General features: G+C 34.3%; 5 protein-coding genes and 3 pseudogenes across 5 annotated transcripts; 4 read left to right on the top strand and 4 right to left on the bottom strand.

Moving 5' to 3' along the window:
• Positions 1–623: 623 nt before the first annotated feature.
• LOC103873159 lies at positions 624–4,827 on the bottom strand (annotated as a pseudogene).
• A 225-nt stretch (positions 4,828–5,052) lies between these two features.
• LOC103873160 (pentatricopeptide repeat-containing protein At3g48250, chloroplastic-like) lies at positions 5,053–7,357 on the top strand. Its single transcript, XM_009151583.2, has one exon. The coding sequence runs from the start codon at positions 5,307–5,309 to the stop codon at positions 7,110–7,112; it is 1,806 nt and encodes a 601-aa protein (XP_009149831.1). The 5' UTR covers positions 5,053–5,306; the 3' UTR covers positions 7,113–7,357.
• A 2,571-nt stretch (positions 7,358–9,928) lies between these two features.
• Positions 9,929–10,863, bottom strand: LOC103873161. The gene is made up of 2 exons (XM_009151584.3): positions 10,630–10,863; positions 9,929–10,558 (listed from the first exon to the last, which is right to left on the bottom strand). Exons 1-2 carry the CDS (start codon positions 10,775–10,777, stop codon positions 10,155–10,157), a joined length of 552 nt encoding a protein of 183 aa, XP_009149832.1. The 5' UTR covers positions 10,778–10,863; the 3' UTR covers positions 9,929–10,154.
• Positions 10,864–11,139: 276 nt separating this feature from the next.
• On the top strand, positions 11,140–16,030 carry LOC103873162 (histone deacetylase 7-like). Its single transcript, XM_009151586.3, has 5 exons — positions 11,140–12,599; positions 12,765–13,199; positions 13,300–13,442; positions 13,542–13,632; positions 13,736–16,030. Exons 1-5 carry the CDS (start codon positions 12,066–12,068, stop codon positions 13,760–13,762), a joined length of 1,230 nt encoding a protein of 409 aa, XP_009149834.1. The 5' UTR covers positions 11,140–12,065; the 3' UTR covers positions 13,763–16,030.
• LOC117125784 (defensin-like protein 306) lies at positions 15,386–17,868 on the bottom strand. The gene is made up of 2 exons (XM_033272181.1): positions 17,054–17,868; positions 15,386–16,923 (listed from the first exon to the last, which is right to left on the bottom strand). The coding sequence occupies exons 1-2, from the start codon at positions 17,100–17,102 to the stop codon at positions 16,685–16,687; spliced, it is 288 nt and encodes a 95-aa protein (XP_033128072.1). The 5' UTR covers positions 17,103–17,868; the 3' UTR covers positions 15,386–16,684.
• Positions 17,012–17,096, top strand: LOC117126333 (annotated as a pseudogene).
• Positions 17,869–18,105: 237 nt separating the features above from the next.
• On the bottom strand, positions 18,106–19,840 carry LOC117125783 (defensin-like protein 306). The gene is made up of 2 exons (XM_033272180.1): positions 18,810–19,840; positions 18,106–18,679 (listed from the first exon to the last, which is right to left on the bottom strand). The coding sequence occupies exons 1-2, from the start codon at positions 18,856–18,858 to the stop codon at positions 18,441–18,443; spliced, it is 288 nt and encodes a 95-aa protein (XP_033128071.1). The 5' UTR covers positions 18,859–19,840; the 3' UTR covers positions 18,106–18,440.
• Positions 18,768–18,852, top strand: LOC117126332 (annotated as a pseudogene).
• Positions 19,841–21,203: the final 1,363 nt, after the last annotated feature.

A 21,203-nucleotide genomic window follows, 5' to 3' on the forward strand; every position in this document is an offset into this window, starting at 1 on the left:
ATAATAAATTGAATATTTTTTTAGAAAAGGTGAAAACGTTTTTATATATTTTTAAAATCTTTTTGTAACTGAAACCGTTTTCTAAAAAATGAAAAAAGTTTTAATTAAATTTAAAAAACATTAAAATGTTTCATAAATTTTTTTTTAAAAAAAAGTAAAATTTGTTTTCTAAAAACATAAACAGGTTTTATATGTTACAGAAAACCTAAATGTTTTTATAAAAACATAAAAAAAGTTTTACAAATGCTTACAACATTTTATAAAATCATAAAAACGTTTTTAACAAAAAAAATTGAAAAAAATAATAAACATAAAACAAGTTTTGCAATCCTAAATCTAACATGTAAATCATAAAACTAACAAATCTAACATAATAAATCCTAAATTAGCCAATCTAACTCATTTCTAACATTCCAATCACTAAAATACATCAATTCTAACCTAAAATATATACAATCTAACATATATGATTATTGAGAGGATGATAAATGACTAACATGGCTGTTCTTCAGCTGTTCTTCGAGGGAGAGAGAGAGAACAGAGAGAGCTCAGAGAAAGAGAGATTTGAAATGAAGATGACGATTTTTTTCTGTTTTTATGATTAAAAAATTCTGACGAATTGATGTCGTTGAAAATCTGCCGGACTTTTTTTATTTTGGCGCTTCACGAAAAAATTAGGCGGTTCAATTTCCGACAAATATACCATTTTCGTCGGAATATATCATATTCGTCGGAAGTTATTAGTCATAAATTCGTCAGAAATTTTCTATGAATTTTTGATGAATGTATTGAAGTTTTGAAACATAGCAAAAATAGACCGATAATAACCATTGAATTTTTTTTTTGATGATTTTTAGAGGTTTATTTTCTTCAAAATGTTTGAATACACCTGAAAACACACAAATTCAAAATTTAAGATGGATCACCATAATGTATTCTCTTAAGTATATAAGTGTTAATGAGAAAGGTTATTTATCCGTCGATGCATCCATCGCGAGAATATATATATATATATATATAAATAGCTTTAAAAGCTTTAAATAATTGAGGTATTATTAACCCACCTCATATTTATCACTTAATATATGTTAAAGTGATCTTGTTGGTATCCGGTTTAACATTTATTTTAAATATTTCATATCTAAAACTCAAATATGTTAGAAATTCGTCAGAAATTTATGACGAATTAGCTACGAAAATTTTACCGTTCGTCGGTAATTCGTCAGAAATTCAGACGAATTTTCCTCAACATTTCATCAGAAATTTCCGACAAAAACCTAAACTCCAAATCTATACCCCAAATCGTTTAATCTTCCTCGGCAATCGTCAGTATTTCGTCAATTATTTCCGACAACAGAATATTCATCAGAAATTCCTAGGATGTTTTCGACAAAATTCCGACGAATGGTAAAATTTTATATTTCACGGAAATTCGTCAGAAATTTTCGACGAATATCTTTTCCGTCAAGAATTACTATGTTTTCTTGTAGTGTTTATCAGCTAACAACAACATAATCTGTTACATAATAGCTACAACTAACCTTAGTTGAAATTTGTGAGATTCATGTTGTCGTCTCAGTCTCTCTGGTATGCTAATAAATCGTTTTGAAACCTCCATGTTGTTCTCAAATTTGAGCAGACCGTTGGAGCAATTAAATAAATGAACTCGTTGAGAGAGACGTGCACACTAGAGCTATACATTGAGTTGGATAGAACATATCTAGCAAACAAATATTCACGGCGGTGAAATGTCTGGTGATGATCGTTGTCACGGTATCGTGAGGCTTGACTACTGTTTCGATCATGATGATTTCTTTTTCAGCTGCGGTTCAGGAGAAGATATAAGAGACAACTTCAATAGCAGAAGAGAGGAGACGCGAAGCAATGGTGGATTAAATTTTGGTTATGGTTAAGAAAGATGAAGATGAATTCATTAGAGAAGAAAAAAGTGAAATGATGCTGAGAATTTAAGGGGAATCGTAGGAGAAGAGAAAGTGGGAGAGGAAAGTAGGAGGAGATGTTAAATTGTTCACAGTACCAAAAAATAGTGAAGTGGTATTTTCTTAATTATGATTTTGGTGTATATGAGATTTAAATTCTTTATTTAAAATATATAAATAGATAAATTATTAATTTATGATTTTAATGGGAGCATATATTTATATATAATTTTGTGAAAGATTATTATTTTATTATTTTATCGGTTTGTGTCATATTTTGAACAGGTCCAATTCGGAACCAAATTTTTTTTATTAATTTATTGTATTATTAATTTATTAAGTATTAATTTATATAGTTTTTACTGTACGTGGACGTTGGTGTTATTGGGATGATTTTCTGTGTTTTGGAGTACGAATGCTTCTAATTCTAAAACATGAGTATCGATATAAAGTGAGGGAACTGAATATGCTTGTAAGCTTGTTCTACAAACAATGAATTTTGTAAGCTCATCACTTGGCTTTCTAAATTAGCCTACTTACTCAAGAACTCAAATCACAAACATCTCTTTGCTAGTATATAGTTTCAACTTTCAAAAGAGTAAACATGTTTATTACACACATAAAACATAATAAAGATACTATATATATATTGACTTGGTCACGTAGTAGATGATGCAATGGCGTAGAGAGGGAACATGCGATGAATCACAGTACCGATTGATTCAGCGACATTGGTTTTAACTTCATTAGATTCAGCCGGTAATCTCCAATTAAGTTGATGCACTAAGTTAGCCAAAACAAACTCATTCAACACTGCTGCAAATGATATTGCTGGGCAAATTCTTCTCCCTGCTCCAAACGGAATCAGCTCAAAATCATGACCTCTGAAATCAACAGATGAATCCAAATGCCTTTCCGGCCTAAAACTTTCCGCGTCTTGTCCCCAAGTTGCAGCCTCTCTCCCGATCGCCCACGCATTGATCGTAACCTGCGTACCCGCAGGTATGCCGTAATCTCTTAATATGACTTCTTGTGTTGATTTGTGAGGAACCAACAATGGAAGTGGGGGATGTAGCCGTAGTGTCTCTTTGATCACAGCTTTCAAGTACTTCATGTTTTGAAGGTCTTCTTCTGATACACTTGATCTTCTCTTACAACACGTACGGACTTCTTCCTGGAGTATGTTCAGACACTCTGGGTGAAGTAGTAGCTCGGTCATTAACCCATTCCATAAGTGTGTACGATGTACTACATCATTAAATCTGTATTCAATTTATGTTCCTTTTACCAAGATGATTGCCTTTATATTTGTACGGTCAATTTCAAACCCGACGTTCTTCTCTCTCTGAATCGCCAGCAATACATCAACGAAATCATTTCTGTCTCCATTACCATCTACATGATCCTGCACAACTCTCTACAAGAACTCATCAAAATCATTTCTCGTCTTTTCTAGTTGACCATCCAAACCACGGATCCAATCAATCCACGCAAGCCATGGTACATAACTGCCGACACTAGACACCCCAAGTAGCTTAGTGAATCTGTCTATTAACTCTTTAAAATCTGTTCCAGCACCGTATTTCCGTCCCAAAGCAACTCTACATATCACATCGTTAGTTTAACTAGACAAAAGCTCACTTATATTCACCCACAAAGAACTTGATTTTCGGATCTTTTCCATCATTAAACTAACTTCTTCTTCTCTCACGTCGCGAAAGGACCGTACCATTTTGTGGCTGAGGAGATGGAGGACACAAACACTCTTCATTTGTCTCCAATACTCTCCATAAGGAGCCACAGCCACATCACGCCCGTTGTACATAAGTTTTTCGAAGATCTTAGACTGCGGACGGCTTGCAAAAACGCGGTCGTGCGTCTTCAAGACATCTCGAGCCGCGCCCACGGAAGAGACTACGAGAACGGGGACACGGCCAAAGTGAAGGATCATGAGAGGACCGTAACGTCGGCTGAGAAAGCATAGTGATCTGTGAGGGTAGCGGCCCAGCTGATGAAGGTTTCCGATAAAAGGAAGTCTTGGTGGTGATGGGGGGGGTGTGTTGCTTTTCCTTCGTGCCGTTTGTTTTTGGAAGAAGAGAATGGTAATGAAGATTGTTGAGCATAAGAGAAGTAACACGATCATCATTTGCATCTCTGGATTTTATTCTTAAAATATTTTTCTTCGTGATCACGGTTGATGTAAATACACAAGCAAAGTTTCTCCACGGAATGTAACTACTGCCACTTAATCTCTCTGGGACATATGTTTCACTGTCTTTCTTTTAATGTTCGGTGTTTCGAAAAATATTCATGCTGCTTGTCTGGGCTTTCGCAATTATGTGACTTGTTTTGGACTAATCTAACAGCTAAGTTAATTTGTCAGCCCTAATGATTCGGCTCGGTTGAGAAAACTAATTTGAATTGGGTACTACGAATGTCGTCACGTTTGAAACTGTGATTATGTTATACTTTTATTACTTATCCATTTATCATTTCTTTACGCTTCTAAAATTTGATAAAGCTAATTAGATAGATAGCAACGCAGAAGATCGTTTGAAATAATTTTAATAAATGTACCTGTAAACTATATTTATTTGATAATTTCGTGAATAAATTTAATAATATTTGCACTAACATGTCATATAATAATATACTAGGTGTTGTGCCCGCACATGCGGGCATAGTGTTCTTATAGATATTTATATGTTTGTAACTATTAAATCAAAACCAACATAATAAATTATTAATTATGTTTTTAAAAAATAAATCAAACATTAAACTTTATATTTTATAATAAAAAATATTATTTCAGATAAAACACAACATATTTAAAAATTATCTTATGTTTTAAAAATATATTTTATTTTTGAGAATTTTATTACATTTACTTATAGTCAAGTATCAAATATAACATATAAAAAAATATTATTAATATATATTCATTAGTTTTATCAAAATATATATATGCTTATTGTTTTGTTAAATTTAATATTCACATATATTTTAGAAAATATAATTATTTATATCTAACTATAAATTTTATAATAAAATATTATTTTCAGATAACAACAGAATAAATCTAAGAATTATCTTATGTTTTAAAACATGTTTTTATTTTTGAAAAATTTATTATATTTATTAATTTATACCTTCAGTCTCCAATTCCATACTAATCAAGCATTTGCTTTCTCGTTGGTAAGCGAATCCTGGAGAAGACCCAAATATTTAAAGAGATGGGCTAAAAGCCCAAACTTAAACAGATAAAACGCAGCGTCTAGGAGGCTGTTAAACCTCCATGAAAATGTATTTTGTTTTTACTTAAAACCCTTGTTACACATTTTCGTCTTCGTTCAGACACAGTAGCCCATGTACAGCAGATCAAAGGCAGTCTTGTCTTCTCTTCGAAACGCTTACTCTAAGATCTCGACTCGGTCGTATCAAACCCGACTTCAGGTGGATTTTTATTCAAACTCGTATTCGTCTTTCGGTTCTCCGTGGCAATTCCGCTCTTTTTCTTCGAAACCAGAGTCTATGCTTCAGTTAGTTCTCGAAAACGATTGGTCCAAAGAAGTAGTGGAAGGACTGAGAAAACCAGACACGCCTCTAACCCACGAGACTGCAATCTACGTTCTTAGGAAACTAGCCAAGCACCCAGATAAAGCTTACTCCTTTCTCGACTGGGTCATCAGAGAATCAGATCTTACTCCAAGCTCTCCACTTTACAGCACGATGCTGAGGATGATACTAGTGCAGCAGAGACCCATGGAAAGGTTTCGGACGACTCTTAGGGATATGAAACAAGGAGGGTTTTGTCTGGACGAGGAAACGTACAAGACTATCTATACTTTGCTTAACAGAGAGAGCTACAAAGACGCTAAGGCTTTGGCTCGGTTCTATAATGATAACGCAATGTCTGTCGTTGCGGACAATGTTTCCGCTTCTGTTTCGAATCAGGATTGGGGTTGTGAGGTTGAGAGGGCGCTTCAGGGTATGAAACTCCCTCTGTCTGATCATAACTTCGTTATCAGAGTGTTGGAGGGACTAAAGGAACATCCTCTGAAAGCTTTGTCGTTTCTCCGTTGGGTCGGTGGTTGTCAGAAACACAGTACCGTTACTTATAACGCAGCCTTGAGGGTTCTGGCAAGGCCTAGCTCGGTCGCAGAGTTTTGGAGTGTTGTCGATGAGATGAAGGAGGCAGGGCACGAGGTGGATTTCGACACTTACATAAAAGTATCAAGACAGTTTCAGATGTCTAGAATGATGATGATTGAGGCGGTGAAGCTTTACGAGTTTATGACGGATGGTCCGTTCAAGCCATCCGTAGAAGATTGTTGTCTTTTGTTGAAGTCTTTATCAGCTGGTCCCAGTCCGGATTTGGATTTGGTGTATCGGGTTTCGAGGAAGTATGAATCAACTGGGAAGCCTCTCTCGAAGGCTGTTTACGATGGAATCCACAGGTACTTAACCAGTGTAGGTAGGTTTGACGAAGCGGGAGATACCATGAAAGCTATGAGAGATGCTGCTGGTTGTGAGCCGGATAACGTCACATACAGCCAACTCGTGTTTGGTCTTTGTAAAGCTAAGAGATTAGAGGAAGCGTGTGGTGTCCTGGATCAGATGGAAGCAGATGGATGTCTCCCCGATGTAAGAACTTGGACTGTTCTGATCCAAGGGTACTTCAAGAACAACGAGGTTGATAAGTCTTTTGCGTGTTTTGAGAATATGCTGGAGAAAGGGTTGGTTATCGACTCTGGACTGCTTGATGTCATGGTAGGTATGTTTCTTAGCCAGAACAGGATCGAGGAGGCGTGCATATTCCTAAAGGAGAAGGTGAAAAATGCTAATGTGAAGCCTTGGAGAACTACTTACAAGGGTGTTATAGACAAGCTGCATGAAATCAACAAGGGTGAAGAGGCGTTAGATCTTGTACAGATGATGAAGCAGCAAAATTACAATGCTCATGCGAAAAAGCCTTTTGATGGGACTGCTGTGAATGTTGTTGCTAAGATGGAAGTGCGAAGGTCAGAGAATTATTCTCCTTTAATGTATGATCTCATTCATGCTTTCTGGGGACTTCCTGGTTTGAAGCATTTTGTCCTCACCATTGTGAAACAGACTCGAAAAGACGTCTCGGTGATGTTTGAGGTAGATACTCAAACCTCTCCCGAGTGAAAGATTCGTTAACTGTTTCTTCTAGATTTTATGTCCAATTCCTCTCTTCTTCTTCCTTCTGCACTGGCCACAGGCTTTGTTTATGGGATTGAAGGATGTTGTGGATTGTTCATAACCAGTTTGCATTTTTTCAAACAATTCTCTTTCTTGTTTTTCTTTTCATTCCCGAAATAAATTTACAAATTTCACTTTGAGAATGCAGTTCTGAGACTAATTTCTTCACCTCACATGTATTATTTTCTTAATTCATCTATAATAGATGTGCTGAATACAAAGTTTTGCTCAAATCCTGGTTGATTAGGACCTAATATATTTAATTATAAGTATTAAATCCAGGACATATGGTAAGAACTTGAGAGCAAATGAACAGTTTTCTCTTTTCTTTCATCTCTATCGAGGATCACTGATATAAGTTTTTGATTTGCTACTAAGCTATATGGATCATAGAGAACAATTTTTGAAAAGGATGATCTCTGTATATTGAGTCTCTGATGTTTTATAGTTGGAGATTTTGTTTCTAGATATAGAATGGAGATTCACATAGATTATTGAGAAATTTTATATTTTTCTCAATTACAAAAGTGAATTTTAGAGGACAGGAAAAATGAAAAAAAAAAACTATTATCCGAAGACTAAACTTCCCCACCTGTCTGGATTGGAAATGGGCCATGTGAGGTTTGTTGCTGAAATATGATAAGATTACGTGTATCTTCCTCACACATGGGACTGTCTGTCTGATTAATAGCTGACAGAAGAAAGCTCACACAGACACATCATTATACTAATATTCACTTTATTTATCAGCCAAGAGTTTTGGTCTCTTTCCCAATATTTTTCTGCGGTTGCATTAGCACATTGGAAAAAAGAAATACATTTTGTGAAAAAATGTTTTCCATATACACATTATGTGATCTTTTTATGTAAGCAAACACATTATCAATAATGTGTTTGAAGCAATCCTGATCTTAATAATCGGCCGTTTAACAAACATGTTTTCCTTTTGAATTTTGTCAATTAATCGTGGATTGGTAGTCTAGGTTTTCAGGTGGCCGGATCAAGTGAAAGTGTTTAACCTTTGATGGATTAGGATCTAGTTGTGGTGGCCATGATAATCAAAGCATCTGATGCTACAAACAAAACTGAAAAAAAAATCATATTTATTTTTAACATTTTACAAAAACATAGACAATGCAGCACTTATGCACCATTTTTACCGCAAACTAACAAGAGAAAATGAAGACTCAGGAAGAAGAAAATAAGCAAACGAAGATTCAGAAAATGATGCAAAAGAAGCAACTTTTGACATGGAAGCAGCTTATTTGATGATGACGGCATTTTCAGGTACGTATCTAATCTTGTATGTTATAGCGACCGTGAAGCTGACGCTTCACCTGTTTATTCGCACCAAAGTTAGATGTGTGTCCACGGTCCACTTTGGCCTTACCATTTTCTTTTCCCCTAAGAAAAAAATTACCTGAAAAGGATTAGATGATTAGCTTAGTGATTTTGACTTTTGTCTGTTAATTAGATCACGATGTCGAGTAAAACGAACTCGTTAAGAAATGGTCCAATCAAACTTTAAATACAACACTTAAAAAAAAACAAATTGTTCTCTTCAAAAAAAAAAAAAAGAAAAGCATTGCCATGAAGAAGATTGCATTCCTATTTGTTATTAAGAAATGATTCAAAGTGTAGAAAGATCACTAATTAGAACTCAACAAGGACAAGATTGTTCTTCTTTTGTAGCCTCAGTTTACAGTAATGTTTGTGGTTTATATTGTTTGTTCCCAATTGGTTGCAACTTCGCAATTCGCATTATTCTATTTTTGACCAAAACTTTGCGTAATTCTTTTCACGTATTGTATGCGTTATTCTTTTCACTTATTGTATACTAAGTAACATTATATTACGAACATGTGCAAGTTGGTCAACAACAATTCCTACGTTTTTGTCCGTCAAAATTTTATTCCGTAAATAGTACAACATCTAGTTCATTTAGTCAAGTAAAGAGACTGACTTAAAAAAAAAGGCTTGATTGGAAAAATACATTAACTAGTTCTTTTTTTGTGAATTCTTTTTTTGTGAAATAAAGGACTGTTACAATTTGCTGACAAAAAAAGGGACTGTTCCACATCAGTATTACAAAAATTACTTTGGGCAATAAGTATAGCTATCCTTGGATTCAATTCAATTCAAGTTTCAATTTTGTGTCTCAGACTCTTGGATCATTGATGAAGTTGTTTAAAAGCATCTCTAATATATTATTCTATTTTTAACTCTAAAATGGAATAACACTAAAATATAGTAGAGTCGGAGATGTCAACATTCATTGGTTTTGGTCATCTGAATTCGGGTGTTAAAAAAAAAAATCATCTGGATTCGAAATAAACCAATATTCATGTCTAGGCGTGTTAGAAAAAGCTAACTAATTCTCAGTTCCTTTTTTCCTTAAATAACGGCTAGTTTGTTTATAAGTTCTGCAATTGATATTTGGATGTATCCCCTAATAGTTTTGCCTTTGAAAAAAAGTTGTAACGGAATTGGCAAAAAAAAATAATTATCCTACGCCATTCTGACTAGACATGGATAGAACATGACAAATACCAAATTAATTTACAAAAAGAAATCAACTTATAAACAAAAAAACAAAGAAAACTATGCAGAGAGAAAAAACAAACCTCAGTATCACTGAGTCACAGTCTAACAGGCATACATACACGTGTGAAGGAAGACACCCACTGATCCACAAAACACACACATTTACTCACGTCTGAGATTGACACGTTTCACAACTAGAACGGTCGCAACGTACCACGTATTGGAAAAAAAAAACTAACGTTGTACGTTTCCCAGATATCTTAACAAGAAAGCTAACGGAAGATAAAAAAAAATCCGTCTTCTTCTCCGGTTCACCGGACCGACTACAAACTTTAGTTATTCCTTAATTTCTCATCAACCATCACATCAACGACTATCTAAACTTCTATTTTTTTTTCCGAAATTATTTATTATTCAGTCTATTCGATTTGACGACCGTCAGCGTCAATGCCAAATGAGCTTGGAGTCTCTGTTCTGCACACGGCATTTACAGCAACGCGAATATTCCTCCGCTCGCTTACGGAATATTCCGCTCTGGAGATTCTCCATCTGATACCGAGCTTGTGGAAACCTTCTATACGCCGGCGGAGGCGAAGGAGAAGCCACGACGGAGAAAGGAGATTTGGGTGACACATCGCCGCCGCCGCCGCTCGATGGTGGCGATACCTGCTTAGGAGTAGATAAAACCGCTCGAATCTTGCCTCCGTAGACGCGATTGTATTCCTCTACTATGTTCGTGAGATCCTCGTCTGACTTGACGGAGATCAGTGTCTCGAGATCTCCGTCTGGTAACTGGCACTTTAGATCAACGGCGTATCCACAGAACTCCTCCAATTTCACCATTAGCTCTGAGAAAAAAAGGAAACACACAAATCAATTTCACTTTCTTCTTAGAAAAATTGAACTTTTTTGAACGGACCTGAGAAAGAGATGGAATCAACAACGGAGAGGACTCTGGTGAAACCGCCGACGTAACGGAGCTTCCCGTCGATAGAGCGAGGAAGTATTCTACCGCCGTAACTACAGAGAAACTTGAGATTGCTTTCGCTCTTCTTCGTCGTCACCATTCTTAGGGTTTTTTTGTCTTAGAAGAAGCTTCTGAGAGTATTATTTTGGAGGAGAGGAGATTTAGGAGTGGTGATGTATCCTTAAACCGAGATTTGTGTGGGTCGAAGGGAGTCTATTTATAAGAAGGAATTGACGTCACTGGGGGACCCAAAAAGAAGTATTCGTTCATCACAGGGGGTGTTTTGGACAATTCTCTGATCGAATATTCTTGTTTTTGTTTCCTTTCATTGCATTAAGCAATAAATCGATTTGGTGTAATTTAAAGTGGCTTTTATTATTAATTAATGTCGACACCTTTCCTTCAGACTCAAATCTTTCCATGTGAATGAATCATGTGTGTTTTTAGTTACGGAATAAATATTTAATTTCAGTGTGCTTTTAGTTATGGAATAGAGATTTGATTTCAGCGATAGGCTGCCTCTAATCAATTTTTTTTTATATTTTCTTAGAATCTTCTTCTTTTGCAATGCCCAGCAATATAAGTAAGAAGCTTAACTTCAGATTGTTCCAATAATTTATTTTCAGCAGTTCAATGAAAAAATGTACTGTATGATTCGCTACCTGATTTTTCTGTATTAGAGTAATTGTCTACAGTCCAAATATGAGTATGATATATAACAGAAAGTTACTTTGTTTTTTTTTTTTATAATTAAAAGATTTTGAACTAAAGTCTAAATTAATCTCATGAACATATGCAAAAGTTCCGGGTTTGTTTTATATCTGAGACGTCTATAGTGCGAGTCAGTGAAAATATCTGAACTTGAATATCCAAATATTTTCAGTAGAAAGCCATTTGTTATAGAAGTTTGCCTTTGGTTCTACATTTACTTGACCATCCCATACTTATGATAATTTATTATGATCAGTACTATCGTATTTGTGTCTGTTTGCTATTAAATATTTAAAGGGTAGATTAGATAGAAATAGAAGAGTACCTTGTTCAAAACAAGATTTTGTTTCTGAAGATGTTACTCAACTTCACTTTCTATATATTACTTGTATCTGACAGGGTCACATGGCAGTCAGTTGTTTTCACCATGGGGAATGCAGTACAAGAAGCGTTTTACGACAATGATAAGAGTTATGACTGCCTCTTTCCCCAAATTTTGACCAGAGAAACTGAGGGATTTAAATAAAATAATAATTTTTTTTTTTGTTCAAAAAATAATAATTTTTTATATTTTAATATTTTTGTTATAAATACCGAAATAGCGAAATATAAAATCAATCTTTCTTGCTTCTTGGCGGAAAAAACAAAAAACGCAGAGAAGAAGAAAGAGAAAGAAGATGGAGAATGCGGCGAGCTTGGCTTCGGGTCCCGACGGAAAGAAACGGCGCGTGACCTACTTCTACGAGCCAAACATCGGCGACGGCAGTCAACGGGTATCCCAACAGATCAGTACGACTCACAACCTCATCCGCAGCTATCACCTCCACAATGACATGGATATCGTCCGCCCTAGCCTTGCCAAAGATTCAGATTTCGTTCAGTTTCACTCGCCGGAGTACATAGCATGCCTCGCTACTCTCACGCCGGAGTATGTCGACATGGCTAATAAGTCAGAAAGCGTAGCCGAAACTACCCTCGAGCTCTTCGACTTAGACGAGTGGGACACCCCTTTCTTCCCTGGCCTCATCGATTATTGCCGTCTCTACGCCGGTGGTTCTATTTGCGCCGCCGCGAAACTGAACCGAAGCGAAGCTGATATCGCCATCAATTGGTCCGGCGGGATGCACCGCGCCAAGAGAGATGAGGCTCGTGGCTTTGGCTACGTCAACGACGTTGTTCTTGGGATCCTCGAGTTGCTCAAAGTCTTCAAGGTAACTGCTTCTTAAGAGTTGATTCTTGAATCTTGATGTTTCTTGGTTCGCAAGTAAAGAGAAGCTTCTACTTGAGTTAGTAACTTTGCCTCTGAATGGTTTCTTGAATTTGATTAAGCGTTGATGCTTGTACATGACTTTGGTTCTAAATTGTGGTTTTGACAGCGAGTTCTCTACATAGATATTGGGTATTACCATGGGGATGCAGTACAAGAAGCGTTCTACAAAACTGATAGAGTTATGACTGTTTCTTTCCACGAGTCTGTGGTCCAATGCAGAGGAGACATAACAGACAACGGGGTAGAAAAGGGAGAATACTATTCTCTAAATGCTCCGCTGAAGAATGGTTTGGACGATGCAAGTTTCGTCAATTTATTGGTACCTGTCATCCACAAGGCTATGGAGGTTTATCAGCCGGAAGCAATTGTTCTTCAGTGTGGGCCTGATTCACTAGCTGGTGACGCGTTGGGTAAATTCAACTTGACTATCGAGGGTCATGGTGCTTGTCTCGGGTACATAAGATCATTTAATGTTCCTCTCATGCTCTTGGGTGGTCAAGGTCACACTCTTGGAAATGTTGCACGTTGCTGGTGCTATGAGGTCTCTTTACTAACTTCAACTATGTGTGTTTGTTTTTTCAGTTATATTCGTACAAGTCTTGTTCTTGAATGGTGCTTTTTTTGTGGTTTCCTTGGTGCAGACAGCAGTTGCGGTTGGAAAAGTAATTGACGACGATCTCGATACCAATGTCTCCGATGCGTGTTTTGCCCCAGGTTATCAACTTCATATTGAGCCGAACCGCATGAAGAATTTAAACACAGACGAATATATTGCAAAAATAAAGTAACTTCTAATACCTGTTTACTCATTGCTTACTTAAGTTGAAAAGGCGTATATCATGGACCTCTAACACTTAAAATTTGCTTGTGACTTCAATTGTAGGAAGACATTACTAAACCAACTTTCGCAAGTGATACACGCACCTAGTGTGCAGTTTCAAGACACTCCACCAATCAGTCAAGTTACAGAAGCAGTAAGAATAATTCATGCATTAATGTTACATCTTTTCTCGGTTCCGGGTTAGTTCTTTTTCTTACCTATGAGGCCCTTAAAATTCTCATTTCATATCTCCGCAGGTGGAAGAGGACATGGAGACGAGATAAAATGAACGTATATTGACGACTGGTAGTGCAAGTTATGAATCAGGCTCTGACGAGGACAAGTTTTTTCTCGGTGTAGTGTCATAGTACAAGGATTCTTTCATACTTCACCTCCTTGTGAATAGTTTTACCAGCATTGTAAATAAGCATGATCACCTCAGATATTATATGAAGTTCAAACAGATTGTTGTCTGCTGTGCTGTCTCTAGAACACCAACACATCTCAGCTTTAGAGTATTCCTTGATCCTGGTGAAAGCACACCTTCATTTCTGAGCCTTTAACATGTTAGAATCAGTATATGAGCTATCTGTTGGAAACTACATAGGCTTACACGTGATCAGTTAAAAAAGATATGTCCAGGAGTTCTGAAGATAGGTTCCAGAATCCTACTTGTGGAAAGTATAGTCTCTCACAAAGATTTGAGTTTGGTTTTGTGCAACTTTAAGAACACAATTTTGTATCGATCTGGTACCTTAAGGCGAGCAGAACGGCGAGTAGATCGAAGACGTGGGTGCAGGAGATTGGAGTGGTGATACATAACAATACATAAGTCCATAACCATACAAGGATAAGAAATGTAAATAAAAGTAAAGGGTACAAAACTCAGCAACACTTCAGAAAAATTCTTACAATACCCTGCAGTGATGATCGAAATGGTCCATGCACTCTGTCACAAACTCTGCAATACTTGATGTATTTGAAGATAGAATGGCTCGCTGAAAAATGAGAGACTGGAGCTAGACTGTCTCGACTACTCACGTCGACATGGACCAGAACACAAGAGACATCACCACTGATTTCGTGGCACTTGGTAACAATGTCCGAATGGGAAGAAATGGAAGTGTCGATCTATTTCATGACGTGTGATAATGAGAAAGTGATGTTTGATATTCAAAAGTTATATATCATGGTTGTTGAGGAACTGCCTTTCAACGTTGGTGATCTGTTGTAAAGGAGAAGTTCCAGAGAACAAAGGTTTTCTTGTTTTGAAAGGCACTCTTTGATTTGATTTGATTTGATCTGATCCCTTCATCTCTCTCAGTTTACGAACATATCAGAGCAACGAATCCATTTCTCTGGTTTTCAACTGATTTGATCTTTTTTTTTGGGTTTGAAAGTTTAAAGAGAGGATATAAAATAAGGGGAATTGCATCCTATATCCATCGAACAAATTATAGTTTACCCACTAACTAAAAACCCTATTTTTATAATATATACACATTATAGATTATTGTCATATTACCCTAATCAACTGGTGAAACTTACTAACAAAAATAATTAAAAAATATATAAAAAAACTTTAGCCACATCTTCTAAACCATCACCACTACCGCCACGTCTCTACTCCACCATCTCTTTTCAGTATCTCTCTTTCTTCTTCAGATTATCAACAAAATCATACATTTTCTGCTGTCACATAATTCTTCTCTTTCAATACTTCACCAGAAGAACAATCAGGTGTTCTAAAGAAGAGACAACAATGAAGTCATAGACAACAATGAAATCATAGACGGTGAGCACACACAACAACTCTTTCATTTTTTTCTTTTTTTAAAAAATCAATTGATTCTCACAATCATGCTTTTGTTTTCATACTATGTTTTCATACTCTGTTTTCGTTTCTGTTTTTGTTTTAAAGAGATTGAGGATCTGAGATTTTCTAATTTTTATAGAAGTTTAAACCTTTTATTTTCAGAGTATATTGGGCTGCGTATGAACCTTTATGGGCTTTGAAACAAAATTGGGCTCGCTAGTTGTTATGTGAAACAAAAATGGGCAGGCAAACGAAATTATATAGTTTAGATATTGGCCACCGAAATAATCGGTTATTGAATGTATTAAACGACATAGTTTTAATTCAAGTGGCATGCCATTGTAATTATCGAGGAAAGCTCAAGACTAAGTACAAAATGTACTTCTGTTTTAATAGTTAGATTGTCTAGATCTATAGAATATGAATGATCATTGTATGAGTACTCTGGATTGAATCTTGATCATAGGCATTGGCGTTCGATGGTCCGTTCGGTTTCGGTCCGGGTGATTCGGATTTTCAGATTTTTGGTGTTATGCTCATGAGTACCATTTGGTTTTTACTAATTATCGGATCGGGTTCGGTTTGGTTCCTTCCGGGTTTGGTTCGGATTGGATTTAACCAATGTTTAAAATCATACAAAATATATTTTTAAAAACCTCAAAAATTGACAAAAAAAATCAAAATATGTAAATTATTTACAAATCTAATTTAAAATTAGTTAAAATATCTAAATTAACTAAAAATTATTCAAAATAACAAATAAAAAAAACTACAAAAGTATTTTGAATACTCTAATATATCTAAATCACCTTAATATATATAAAAACATTAACATATTTAACTAATTTCGGATATATTCGGATCCTAATTCGGATTTTGGTTTGTTTCAGGTTATAACCAAAGTCCAAAGTAGTAAGCTCATAAGTTCCATTCGGATATTTTTGTAAAACAGTTCAGATTTGGTTTCGGATTTTCCGGTTCGGGTTAAGTGATCTTAAATCAGTGTCCTTGCCCATGGATCCATTTTAACTATTGATTGAATACTTGTTTAGATTCATTGCTCTTGTGAACTTGATTTCTTGCTAGTTACTTGATATCATCATTCAACTACATCTTGATTGTTTAGATTAGGCAAATAATTTTTATTCTCATTGCTTAAAACAATTAAGGATTGGATTGACATCTCTTATACTACTTTGAGTATATGATTGAAATTTAATCCACGCCGAGAAAAATGCCCTCGAAAAAGACAACTGATGAAAAATTTCGTAGAATTGAAACATTGATATCTTCTTTTATTATTTTTATTTGATAGAAAAGACTATTATAATAAAAGTCTTGAACGAGAACTTGTGGAAATAACAGTAGTTGAACATGCCAATATTGTTACTTAGTAGATAGGAGGTTTACGACAATAACACTGGTTTAAGATACAAGCATAAGCTTGTTCACCTTTCGCCTTGCAAAAGTCAATGCAAGCAGCAACACCACAGTTCGTGTCAAGTGGTAAAGCTATGTGTTTTGGATTGACGCATTTACAATGGTTGTTCTCACATTTTATCTTCGTTACACATTTCAGATGAACACAATCCGAGACCGTTTGACAAGATTGTGCTAGAATAAGAGTGTCTGTTAGAGTAAGACAGGATAATATATATTGTTAATGGTCATCATGATGAATGGATGATAATAACGATGGTGATAATCACAAATCTACAATGGTGATGAATAACTAAGATATGATTTAGGAAAAACTTACATGTTGAGAAAAGTATAAGACCAATAAATATGAAAGCTACTTTCTCCATTTCTATTGAGTAAATTGTATTTTCTATTGTAATTATATGTTGTTTGTGTGACTTACATGAAGATTTGAAGACTATTTATAATTTTAATTGCGAGCAATCTGTTATGTTAACTGATTCACTAGTCAATATTTGCATTTGGTTTGAATAAATCCTTGATTTATTTCCTTTATATTGTCGATCGGGCATCCTCTGATTTCGTTCTTCAACAATATTTTATTTGGTTTTAGCTGACTCTTTATATTTAGAAGGAGTATAATAGCTATACCTAGTTTGGATGCCTCAATTTTGACAAATCTAAGGTAAATCGGGAAGGAGATCGGTTTTCGTCTTTAGAGCAAGACTATAGTTTAGATTGTCTAGATCTATAGAATATGAATGATCATTGTATGAGTACTCTAGATTGAATCTTGATCATAGGCATTGGCGTTCGGTGGTCCGTTCGGTTTCGGTCCGGGTGATTCGGATTTTCGGATTTTTGGTGTTATGCTCATAAGTACCATTTGGTTTTTACTAATTATCGGATCGGGTTCGGTTTGGTTCCTTCCGGGTTTGGTTCGGATTGGATTTAACCAATGTTTAAAATCATACAAAATATATTTTTAAAAACCTCAAAAATTGACAAAAAAAAATCAAAATATGTAAATTATTTACAAATCTAATTTAAAATTAGTTAAACTATCTAAATTAACTAAAAAGTATTCAAAATAACAAAAAAAAAAAAATACAAAAGTATTTTGAATACTCTAAAATATCTAAATCACCTTAATATATATAAAAACATTAACATATTTAACTAATTTCGGATATATTCGGATCCTAATTCGGATTTCGGTTTGTTTTAGGTTATAACCAAAGTCCAAAGTAGTAAGCTCATAAGTCCCATTCGGATATTTTTGTAAAACAGTTCAGATTCGGTTTCGGATTTTCCGGTTCGGGTTAAGTGATCTTAAATCAGTGTCCTTGCCCATGGATCCATTTTAACTATTGATTGAATACTTGTTTAGTTTCATTGCTCTTGTGAACTTGATTTCTTGCTAGTTACTTGATACCATTCAACTACATCTTGATTGTTTAGATTAGGCAAATAATTTTTATTCTCATTGCTTAAAACAATTTAGGATTGGATTGACATCTCTTATACTACTTTGAGTATATGATTGAAATTTAATCCACGCCGAGAAAAATGCCCTCGAAAAAGACAACTGATGAAAAATTTCGTAGAATTGAAACATTGATATCTTCTTTTATTATTTTATTTGATAGAAAAGACTATTATAATAAAAGTCTTGAACGGGAATTTGTGGAAATAACAGTAGTTGAACATGCCAATATTGTTACTTAGTAGATAGGAGGTTTACGACAATAACACTGGTTTAAGATACAAGCATAAGCTTGTTCACCTTTCGCCTTGCAAAAGTCAATGCAAGCAGCAACACCACAGTTCGTGTCAAGTGGTAAAGCTATGTGTTTTGAATTGACGCATTTACAATGGTTGTTCTCACATTTTATCTTCGTTACACATTTCAGATGAACACAATCCGAGACCGTTTCACAAGATTGTGCTAGAATAAGAGTGCCTGTTAGAGTAAGACAGGATAATATATATTGTTAATGGTCATCATGATGAACGGATGATAATAACGATGGTGATAATCAGAAATCTACAATGGTGATGAATAACTAAGATATGATTTAGGAAAAACTTACATGTTGAGAAAAGTATAAGACCAATGAATATGAAAGCTACTTTCTCCATTTCTATTGAGTAAATTGTATTTTCTATTGTAATTATATGTTGTTTGTGTGACTTACATGAAGATTTGAAGACTATTTATAATTTTAATTGCGAGCAATCTGTTCTGTTAACTGATTCACTAGTCAATATTTGCATTTGGTTTGAATAAATCCTTGATTTATTTTCTTTATATTGTCTATCGGGCATCCTCTGATTTCGTTCTTCAACAATATTTTATTTGGTTTTAGCTGACTCTTTATATTTAGAAGGAGTATAATAGTTATACCTAGTTTGGATGCCTCAATTTTGACGAATCTAAGGTAAATCGGGAAGGAGATCGTTTTTCGTCTTTAGAGCAAGACTATAAAAGACATTCAAAGCTGACTAAAGTTGAATGTGGGAAATATATCTTTAATGAAAAATAATATGATTTACATTAACACTGCATTCTTATCATATAGTGAAGAACATAAACATACAATTAGTACTGGATAGAGAGAAAAGAAGGGTTGAATATGAATTCAGAAGAATAAACTAGTTAACTAATTTCCGGCCGGTCCTAACGGCCGGTGAGCAAGGGAGCAAATAATTTAAGAAGATAGAGTCAAATCTTTTAAGTGTTCAAGCTTGTTTTTGATATTCGACCTAAACTGTGAAGTCGTTCAACGTCCAACTCACGTTGCACAAGTTTACGAACACAAAACTCTCCATGTTGTATCTCTATCTATATTTTTGCATCAATAGTGATTCAACTAACAAAAAGAGACGACTCTGCTTATCCAGCCTGATCATCTTTTTCGAAAAAGTTAATTTTTTTTATAAAGTTAAATCACTTATCAAGAATATAATATAAGATGTGTATGCTAATCAAGTGCAATTTATTTATTGTGCATGATCCTCTTCGGTACGTCTGAAATCCAAAGATAATCTTAAAGTTTTTTAAAAACTTTGAAACTCATTAACGTTTGTTTTTAATTTGATTTAATATCAATATGTAACATGGAATCTTTTTTATTAACAACATACATGTAGCATAAGTATTACTAGATTTTGACCCGCGCGTCCGCGCGGTTTCTTTTTTCAAATTCTACACCAGTATTTATTATTGTTTACTATATTTTTTTATATTTTAGAGTGTTGCCTTGTTGATATAGTATTTTATTGATATAGTATTGTATTTTGATAAACAAATCAAAGTGATATATTGCATGAATAATATATAGGCCGCATGAATAATATATATTGTATTTGTTTATATATATATAACCAATTAGAGTGAATATTAATATTTTTCTGAAACCAAACATTTTTTGAAAAAAGCTTAAGAGGATATTTTTACAAACCAATATCTCATTTTTTAATGCAAAATTACTAACTTTCATTTTTGTATTCTTATATTTCACGGTAATATTTTTTAAACTAAGGTCATATTATATATTAATAATAAAAAATAGTTTTGAAAATGTGATTAAGTCTAATATTTTAACTTGAAATTACTTACTTTCATTTTTGTATTCTTATACTTCTAATATAGTTGGGTAACTCCACAGTAATATTTTTAAAACTAAGGTTATGTTATATATTAATATTATTGGATAGTTTATAGTTTAAGCATTATAATCTTTTTTTAAATCAGTTTGGTTCACTATAATATCTAACATATTTAAAGAGGGCAAATATATTTTAATGATTGTAGATAAATTAGAAACATAGTAACTACAAAATGGACCTTCCTACACTCGTTGGTTGGAAAAAAGCTTAACCTGTATGAAAAAATATTAAAAAGGTCCGGTTAGCAAGTAGATATTATTTTTATTAATGGATAGCTTTAATTTATAGATTTTTTATGTTAAGTTAGTAAGATGTTCAATGGTTTTAGGAATATTTAGTGGATTTATTAACAGTTTTGAATGTTTTGAATATACCAAATTGATAGGAAATCTGTAATTCCTATTTTAATTCTATTTCCAACTAAATCAATAGAAAATCTGTAATTATTGATTTTTCTGTTTAAAAAAAAAAATTCGAAATCATATTCACAATTACTATATACTAAAATAAATGTTTTTAAATTGTATATATTTTATGTTACATTTATAATCCGGTCTAGTGATTTTCTTGTCAATTACATTGCTATAGTTATTTGCTAGTGAATTTTAATGTTAACTGTTGTAAGATGGATAGTAAAAAATTGGCCACGTGATTTAATACTTCTGGTTTACTTATATAGCCAATTTATGAAGAGTTTGGAATGTGGTGCACGAAAGATACATTTTTATTTGTTAGAGAAATACAAATGTAATTATTGGGTAAACAAATCTTAGTGGGATGTGCCAAAAAAAGAAAAAAAAAATGTTTGTGGGCTT

Source organism: Brassica rapa, chromosome A06 (genome assembly GCF_000309985.2).
Source record: "Brassica rapa cultivar Chiifu-401-42 chromosome A06, CAAS_Brap_v3.01, whole genome shotgun sequence".
In the NCBI taxonomy this organism is placed as follows: Eukaryota; Viridiplantae; Streptophyta; class Magnoliopsida; order Brassicales; family Brassicaceae; genus Brassica; species Brassica rapa.